This window comes from Prosopis cineraria, unplaced genomic scaffold, assembly GCF_029017545.1.
Source record: "Prosopis cineraria cultivar Desert tree isolate PC_DT_omini unplaced genomic scaffold, ASM2901754v1 PC9, whole genome shotgun sequence".
NCBI classification, from domain to species: domain Eukaryota; kingdom Viridiplantae; phylum Streptophyta; class Magnoliopsida; order Fabales; family Fabaceae; genus Prosopis; species Prosopis cineraria.
This window is the reverse complement of record NW_026555340.1, coordinates 21,346,778-21,355,920: the sequence shown is the minus strand read 5'-3', so window position 1 is coordinate 21,355,920 and position 9,143 is coordinate 21,346,778. Positions and strand designations below refer to the sequence as shown.

Genomic DNA, 9,143 nt, shown 5'->3' with positions numbered 1-9,143 from the left:
ATCAAAAGCAAGCATCCTATCATTTGTTCCTGACCATGGATTTTTTTTTTTTGAGCCACAAACAGTCAATTTTATTAATCACACAAAAAAATATTACAAACACCAATAACTAAAGTCAAGGGGAAAAAAAATCAAAAAAAACCTACCAGTACAAGTAAGTACCCAATCATATATTCTGATCAAGCAAATACAAAGTACTTATATATATATATATATATATATATATTTTGTCTCTATTTTCAGCCTTAAGAATAGACGAAATCAGATAACACGCAAAGACACTTCTTTCCAAGAAAAATAAAAAAATACAACAAAGAGAGGAAAAGATCCAAGGAAACAACCTTATTTTAAAGAGGTTAAGCAACATTTGCCTCCAGTGACTCCTTCTCTGCATGATGTCTAATCCTTTTTTTATCTAGGTCTGGCCTAAAAGCAAATACCTAATTCATTTGTGCCTGAGACTGAGACTGAGACCAAGCAAATTCAAAATAGAACTCAGGGATGAAAAGATTCAATGAGCAATCTTATTTTAAAGAGGCTAAAGCATTTGCTTCCATTGACTCCTTCTCTGCATGCTCTCTAATCCTTCTCTCAAGCTCTGGCCTAAAATGTCTGATGAGACCTTGCACTGGCCATGCTGCAGCATCACCCAAAGCACAGATTGTATGTCCCTCAATTTGCTTAGTAAGCTCTTGAAGCATATCAATTTCTTCGAGCTTTGCGTTCCCGGATTTCAATCTCTCCATCATCAACCATAGCCATCCTGTTCCCTCCCTGCATGGTGTGCACTGTCCGCAGCTTTCATGCTTGTAGAAGTAAGAAAGCCTTGCAATGGCATCCACGATATCAGTTGACTTATCCATCACAATCACTGCTGCTGTCCCTAATGCTGTATTTGCAGCCTTAAGTGCATCGAAATCCATCAGAACATCATCACAAACACTCTTGGGAATCAGTGGAACTGATGATCCTCCAGGAATTATTGCCAGTAAATTGTCCCATCCTCCTCTAATACCTCCACAGTGCCTCTCAATCAGCTCTTTCAATGGTATGCTCATCTCTTCCTCAACTGTGCAGGGCTTGTTCACATGGCCAGACACACAAAACAATTTTGTCCCAGAATTGTTCTTCCTACCAAAACCGGCGAACCAATCCGGTCCACGCCTTAAGATGGTTGGAGAAACTGCCACAGTTTCCACATTAGTAACTGTGGTGGGACAGCCATACAAGCCTGCATTTGCAGGGAATGGTGGTTTCAATCTTGGCTTTCCCTGTTTCCCTTCAAGGCTCTCTAAAAGAGCTGTTTCTTCACCACAGATATATGCACCAGCTCCAAAATGGATATGAACATCAAAATCATATCCTGATCCACAAGCATTCTTGCCTAATAATCCAGCCTCATAAGCTTCTTGCTTTGCTTTTTCCAAGGATTTTCTTTCATTTACATATTCTCCTCTGATATAAATGTAAGCAGCATTAGCCCTCATTCCCACGCCAGCAATCAGACAACCTTCTAACAGTTTATGTGGGTCATGCCTCATGATTTCCCTATCTTTGCAAGTCCCAGGTTCACTTTCATCAGCATTAACAACAAGATATGAGGGACGGCCATCTGTTGATTTGGGCATGAATGACCATTTGAGGCCGGAGGGAAAACCGGCACCACCACGCCCACGGAGGCCAGACTTCTTGATTTCATCCACAATCCAATCAGTCCCTTTGAGTACCAAATCTTTGGTCCTATGCCAATCACCCCTTTTCATGGAACCTTTGAGAAAAGGATCATGCAAACCATATAAATTGGTAAAAATCCTATCTTCATCTTTGAGGCCACCAAAGTGAGTTTTCTCTGGAGGAGGCTGTGGATTAGTTTGAGTGCTTAACAATCTCAAACCAAAGCACAATTTATCACCTTGTACTAATTGAACCAAACCTGTCCTGTGTTGAGAAATGATGCCTTTCATGGTTGCCTGATGAAAGATAAATTTCTATAACATGAAAATGAAGCATTGGTTGATTTTATCAATAAAACTGTAATCATATTAGCATAAATTAAGTATTTCAAAGCAGATCGTTTTCACCAGGGGCGTTTAACTGGTTAAAGGAGTTGAATCAACTTATCTTGAGGTCTTGAATTCAAGTTTTAAGATAAATAGTTAGATTAAATAAATATATCAAAGACATCCCCATGATACACGTAAGGCCATCATTGATAATAACAGTGCCACACAGTGGAGGTTTGGATTAGTCTAAGCAAGTGGTGATAATACTCAGGTTTCTCAAGATATCAGGCAATTAATTTTTTTTAAATAAAAAAGCAGATCATTTTGAACTGGAAAATAAACGGTACTAAAGTTTCTATTATAGCATCTCAATGCAATCAGATATAAGCAGAGAAACCTCCCCAAAAAAGAAAAGGTCCGGCGAAAGGATTCAGATTTGTAAAGGGCAATGTTGTATGACACATCTTAATTCAGAACATTTCAACCCAGAAAATGAGATAACCAAAGAAATCGTCATCAACAAACCCGTGTGTATCAAACCTAAATGATGATGAAATGAAGCCCCCTGAATAAGTAATTTTCATTTCAATGGCAAAGTTATTATTACTGATTATGGTCCCAAGTTCACAGAATATAGAATTGTATGAATGAAACGAGGAAATGGAGGAGAAGAAACGCACCAATATGGATGGCTTTTATGGTGAAGTATGGTGATAGAGAAAGTTGAGATCTACTTTTTTTGTTGATTAAACGATCAAAGCTGAGCTCCTGATTCTTTGCCCACTCTAGGGGCTTTCTTTTTTCTCTCTAGCCTCCATTTCAGTGAAGAAAACAATTACAAGTGGAATTCCACTAAAATGAAATAAAAGTAAATAGTTCTTGATTATTTATTTAGTTTTATTTTAAAATGAAATATCCATATTAATATGAAATATAATAAGATAGTCAATATACTCTTAAACTGTTAATACTGTTGGACATTTCTTAACTATAGTGGATAGAAAAGCATATCTAACTTTGTATTAAAAAAATATATAGACATATCTTACGATTAAAATTTAAGTTTACTAACTTCTCTTCGATATTTTAAATTTTATTTTCATTTATCTAATCATTGGTAAGTCATGTTTAAAAGAAGTTATAAAAAAATAATTGCCCTGAGTAGAAGAAAAAGAAGAAAATTTGGCCTATAAAAAAAAAAAAAAGCTAGATCTGTCACTGCCTTATCTTTTTAATATTTTGAACATTAAATTTATCTGATTCTTTTTTCAAACTCATGTCTAAGTTTTTCAACTCTTAAATTCAAAACCCGGTAACATAACAAATATACAATTAATTAATTTTAATTTTAATTATTTTAAAATTATTAATTTTTTTAAAATATTATTCCCCACCTAGGGTCCTAGCTCTAACTATCATAGAATATCATCAAAACTAGAAATTGAAAGCCTGTGGACAAAAGAATATACAAGCTTGTTTGAGTAATTTTAAAAGTACATTCAAATTACATTTAAAATATATTTTTATTAAATTTAACAAATAATTGGATCCCTTAAATATATTTTTGGTAGAGGTAAATTGGATATACATCTCCCAAGTCACATTGTGAACAAAACTGTGAACAGTACAAATTTTTAATCTTCGTGAAGCCCATGATCTAATTCTTTTTTTTTAAAAACAAAAAGTAGTAAATTAATGTAGAGTAGATTAATCTTTTGATCTTCAAAATTTTGAACCTTTAACTCACATATAATTCAATTTCTAAACTTTTCATCATTTATAATTTTATTTCGATCATCCATGACTTATCATGAGTTAATACTAAGTCATCCTACATGCTAAAATATATCTTTAATATATTTTTTTGTAGCATTGCAAATCAAAACTCAATCACTTCCCTTTTCCTGTTTCTCTTCTTTGCACCGTTTTATATTTTAAAGAGATCATCTCTTCCCTCTGAAAATTAAACCTTCTCTTTTCTGTAATTATAGCTCCCTTCCCTCCCACCTTCACCTTGGGTTCTTGACGATGTCGTCGACGAGGACTAAGTCGGAATCAAATTACAGTAGACGGCAGGAGAGAGTGTGGAATATGGAGAAGATGCCGGCCTTGCATGGAATTTACCATCTGCTATAATCCATTTCTTTCCTTTGTTTTTTGTTTTTTGTTTTTTGTTTTTTGTTTTTACTTTTTTTCAAATTATCGTGTATTTAAATTCAAATTAGGTGCATTGCAACGGCAATACAAACTCTTATTAAAATGCACAATGCAAGAAAACTTGATCTATCGTAAGATTTCCAGGTAGATTCAATTTGAAATAGCCTTTGCATGCATGAGTTATGATAGGAATAACAACTTTAACAGCATACGTCATTTTTCCAACCATATACTCCCTCAATTTTTATTTATGAGAAAAACTATTATTTTTAATTTATTTTATATTATAAGCAAAATTATATATTTTAATAAATATTTATTACATATTTTTTAAATTACCTTTTATAATTCATACTAACAAGAAGCAATTAATACATATTTTTGATGATTAACACTGAGTATTTTAGTTTAATTTTTTATTTTCAAATATAATTATTATAATTAATTAATTTTTTTAAATCATGTGATGTAGTGTTTTTTTATATATATAAAAACGGAAGGAGTATATCAGTAAAGAATTCAGACACCTCAAATATGCTGCTGTCAGAAGGTGCTGGAAATTAAATCAGAATGTCATTATGAACAAATATCCATGTTGATTGACCAGTGAAAAACGACCGGCGATGCTCATATTATATATGGCATACAGAGAGAGAGAGAGAGAGAGAGAGAGAGAAACAGATGCATTTTGCAGAGAGAAATCTGACAAAATTGACGCACGCATGCGTGAAAGTAGCCCAAAGGAGAAGGGCCTTGGAAGGCGTCAAAAGCTCTGAGACAACCAAAGCAGCGGCATACATAGTCTTCACTTCCTCTCATGCCCCCATTTGCAGATTCCTTTGTTTGAATATGGAGAATATGGACACAAGGTTTGGAGGTCGAGGGTCATAGCAATATGGAGAAAGTTTAGGGAGTAACTTATGCGTGAGTTAAAACTTCAACTATTAAATTACATCGAGTCATAATTAAAGAATCGGGGGTTCAGTGGGTCAAAATTTCAAGCATACAAAGATTAATTTTACATTAATGTAATAATACTACGATACCAAATAGTTACATTTCTTTGTACTCATAAACGCCGAGACACCGAAACATGACACCTTCTTAATTGTGGGGACACAATCGAGATGAGGCCACCTAGTGGGGGCCTCATCTTTGACCTGTAAATCATCTCATTGTACGGCCTTCTATAAAACTTTAAAAACGGCAAGAATTCATCTCGAGACTTGTCGTTTCCGCGAACATGGCAATCTCTTCGAAAGAAAATGGCTGGTGACTGGAAGAAAGAGTGGGGCCTCTTGGTAGCCTCTCTATCTGTAACGCGTTGTGGCATGGGAGTAGACGACAATGTGTTTCGTCTTATCAATCCTCCGTCGTTGATATCTCCACGTGGGTAGCCACGAGCAATAGGCGATGCGAATGAATAGGATCGAGCATTGAGCGGGGAGATGAGTGAGGGGCCCACATGCCTAGGTGAGGGGCCTGTGGGTCCCACCTTGGAGGCTGACGTGTCAGATAGGCTGAGGTACCAAGGCTGGAGCGAATTATGGGACACTGTAAAGGCAAATCGTGAGGATGAGCACGAGCCAACCCTAGCCGTTGACTTAGCTACCGACGGACTAAATCGCAGAGATGACGCTCGGGGACATGATACGATGTCGTTTATGTCAAGTGTTTCTTCAAAGTCCAACGACGATACCATCATCGTGACCGTTGAAAGCTCAATGAACGGTCGAACACCCTGCACCCACAATATACGAAATTAATTACTAATTAATAATTATTTACATAATCATTAACTTAATATGAAATTATCAGGTAAAGATTTTTTTTTTTTATGGTAAGATATGAAGAAGAATCGAAACAAAAAAATAAACAAAGGATTTTCATATGTACTTGGGATAGGATTTTGTGGGGACCTCACCAACAAGCTGTTATGGGAATAAGATGAGAAGTCAACAGTGGGAAAGCGGTCCTTTGTTGATGGTCAAAAAAGTGACATAGCATGCACATGAGCACTATAATCAGATTTTTTTAAATTCAAAGCTAACCTTTTACATATGACATAATTAATATGAATTGTAAAATTTATAGTTAATATAAATAAAAAAAACCCATGAAATAATTTAATTTATTACAAGGACATTGGACAAATCTATCACTTATTAAAACAATAACTTCATATATCAATATATCTATTTATTTATTACAGATCACTTTTAAGGAATTAAGAATTTTTCGGGAATATTTTTTTAGAATATTTAATAGTATTTATAAATTATAAATATTATACTCCCTTCAGTCCTAAATATAGCGTCCTCTTAACCAATCCATATTTTTTTAGAAAAAAAGAAGTAAATTGATTATTTGCAATTAATGTGTAAAAAATTATGACAATTTCAAAAATAACCCATCAATTAATGATTAAAATTTAATACACAAAAATAAAAAGTAACTAATAAATAGGGATATCAAGGTTAAAAAAATTAATGTGAGATAAGAGAACATAAAACCTTATATTTAAAACCAAATCGGATTGAACTTTGGGGGGAACAATATGTTTTTTATAGTTAGTTTAATGTATAGTGAAAATCCATTTTAATACATTTTGAATAGTTTAAAAAAATCATTAAGAGATTTGATTCATTTCTGCAGCTTACTATAATATAATGGATTTACTACCAAATTGAATATGAAACATCAATGGAACTGGGCTTAAGAGAGTACCAAAATAAGGCATTGTTTGGGGATTTGAAATAATACCTTCCACAGACAAGAAAACAGTGAAGGGGGATCTATTACGAAGGCCTTGTGTAGCCGACCAGGATAATAGTCTCCCACAATTTTCAGTGCCCCCACCAATACGTTCATAAAACCTGATGCTGACCTGTAAAAACCTGCCCCAAACATTTCACTAATCTTGCATTAGTTCTTTCGCAAACTGATTTCTACTAACTCTTTTTCTTTTTGTAAAATAATTGTTGTAAATTTTTACCGTTCCCTTTCACCCACATTTTTTACTATTTGTAAGATATTTTTTGGGCAAATTATTGAAAAAACAATGAATAAACCTAATTTTTTTTCAGAAAGTATAAACTTCCAAATTCGTGTTTCATTTTTTTTTTGTTTTTTGTTTTGCCAGCAATATGCTGTTCACTTAACACTAAACAATAATTACTCACACTTCATAAAAAAAGAGTATTTACTCTTTCCTGTACTCAATATAAGATAAACTTAACAAAATTTTAGTTATATTGTTAATTCTTAATAATCATAATAAATTATTGTTTAAACATTTAGATAATAATAAAAAATAAGGATTAAAATTAAAAAATATTAATTGCTCAAACTTTTTCACATGCATGTACCGACTTAATAAATAATAACGAAGGTGGAATGAATGAGCACGTGAAACTGTGATTCTGATAGAATCAGAATTCTCAGGGGAAAAAAATTCAACTGAGTGAGCTGAAGTACAGAATTATGATCAGGATGAGGACTGGGAAAAGCTAAAAAGAAGCAGCTAGTGCTGGAGAATCAAATGGCATAGTTTCTAACAAAGCAAAACAAAGGAAAAAGGAATTGAAAATGAATGGACCAATTTCTGAACGGAATGTCAAATGAAAATACTCCAATTCCCGATAATACCCTCCAAAACCAGGCTGCCTATCCCCTCCTAGACGTGACCCTCGAAGGGCACACCGGACAATATCTGAAACTCACTCAGAGACTGTTCCCCTCCCTCTCTCCCTCCCTCACTGTGAGATCTTCACTGTTCTTCTCTGTCTGATCTCAATAATGTCCCAAAAGTCACATGGTAAATCACCAAACTGGCCATGGTTCACAGTTGTAAAAGGCTCAAATATTTAGACATGTCTTATGTTGACAATATGTTTTTAAAACATAATAATACCCCTTCCTTTTTTCTATCTGTCAAAATTATTTATGAGTTTTTAATAATTTACGCTTCAAGTGCAAAAAACATATTTTAATATTTTTGCAGAAAAAAATATTGTCACTAAAGGACCATAATCCTTGTGAATTTTATTTATACATTTAAAATTTATATCCAAATATTTAAGTTATTTTTTGTCCTCATGGCTTTTCCGAAGTCAGCGAAGTCATATGATATATATGAAATGAAGGCACTTACTTGCATCGAACAAGATGACGAATTGATTTACGTTTCTGTTCATCGTTGAAATGGCCACCTCCAATGTGAACACCAACAAACGAATGAACCTTCGAAGTTCCCAAAAGTAAAAATCAAACCAAAGTTTGTTCGGTAATTAATTTCTTGGAGTGTGAAATTTCCTGTTTGGCAAGCGGGAAAATGGGATCGCAGTGAAACTTACAGTTTCTGAGAACGTGACTTACGGTAGTCCTGCTTCATCCGGAAAATCTGCAGATGCAGCCAAATCTCATTTTTCAAATCACCAAATCCGCAGAAGAAAGAAGAAGAAGAAGAAGAAAAAGTGAAATTACCATTACAGGTCTGGATTCATCGTCGTGACCGGCCACATACGCTAAGCCGTCGGCGATTTCAGACGCGAACTCATCCGCCATCAGATACTCTGTTTTAAAAACAAAAATAAAGTTTGCAGAGAGAGAATCTGAGAGAGGAGAAGAATATATATATACATATATATAGATACCGATGCTATAGTGTGTCTCCAAGAGAGGCAAGCCCTGAGTTGCTTGGCAGCTTTCTTGACATTATCTTTATTTGCTTGAGAGAAACCCGTTCTACACACGCATAGTTGCAGAACTTCTCCTGCAAAATTAATCAACACACAAGTTAATTGTATATGAACATGTATGTGTACATGTAAAGTGTTGAATGATACCTGTTGAGAGTGAGTGGTGCTTGTTTGTGATGAGGGAAGAACAGCTTCGACTCTGCAGTACCGTCTTGTGCATCTTCTTGGCCATTCTGAGAAATGAACTGATACAGTTCTGAAAGTGAGATTTAGAGAGAGAGAG

The 9,143-nt window shown here is 34.4% G+C and overlaps 2 protein-coding genes across 2 annotated transcripts; both read right to left on the bottom strand.

Annotated features, from left to right (window-relative positions):
• Positions 1 to 422: 422 nt before the first annotated feature.
• LOC129319659 (NADH dehydrogenase [ubiquinone] flavoprotein 1, mitochondrial-like) lies at positions 423 to 1,964 on the bottom strand. Its single transcript, XM_054964749.1, has one exon. It carries the CDS (start codon positions 1,962 to 1,964, stop codon positions 525 to 527), a length of 1,440 nt encoding a protein of 479 aa, XP_054820724.1. The 3' UTR covers positions 423 to 524.
• Positions 1,965 to 4,902: 2,938 nt separating this feature from the next.
• LOC129319220 (uncharacterized) lies at positions 4,903 to 8,735 on the bottom strand. Its single transcript, XM_054964219.1, has 4 exons — positions 8,646 to 8,735; positions 8,314 to 8,562; positions 6,924 to 7,057; positions 4,903 to 5,901 (listed from the first exon to the last, which is right to left on the bottom strand). Exons 2-4 carry the CDS (start codon positions 8,354 to 8,356, stop codon positions 5,230 to 5,232), a joined length of 849 nt encoding a protein of 282 aa, XP_054820194.1. The 5' UTR covers positions 8,357 to 8,562; positions 8,646 to 8,735; the 3' UTR covers positions 4,903 to 5,229.
• Positions 8,736 to 9,143: the final 408 nt, after the last annotated feature.

What these genes read in the sequence shown, in the direction of transcription:
- LOC129319659 (XM_054964749.1), bottom strand. Translation starts at nt 1,964, where the DNA reads ATGAAAGGCATCATTTCTCAACACAGGACAGGTTTGGTTCAATTAGTA.
- LOC129319220 (XM_054964219.1), bottom strand. Translation starts at nt 8,356, where the DNA reads ATGAACAGAAACGTAAATCAATTCGTCATCTTGTTCGATGCAA. An exon ending in CGTCATCTTGTTCGATGCAA is followed by an intron (nt 7,058 to 8,313) that starts GTAAGTGCCTTC and finishes TGTTTGGGGCAG; the next exon opens with GTTTTTACAGGTCAGCATCA. An exon ending in TGTTTTCTTGTCTGTGGAAG is followed by an intron (nt 5,902 to 6,923) that starts GTATTATTTCAA and finishes TTGTGGGTGCAG; the next exon opens with GGTGTTCGACCGTTCATTGA.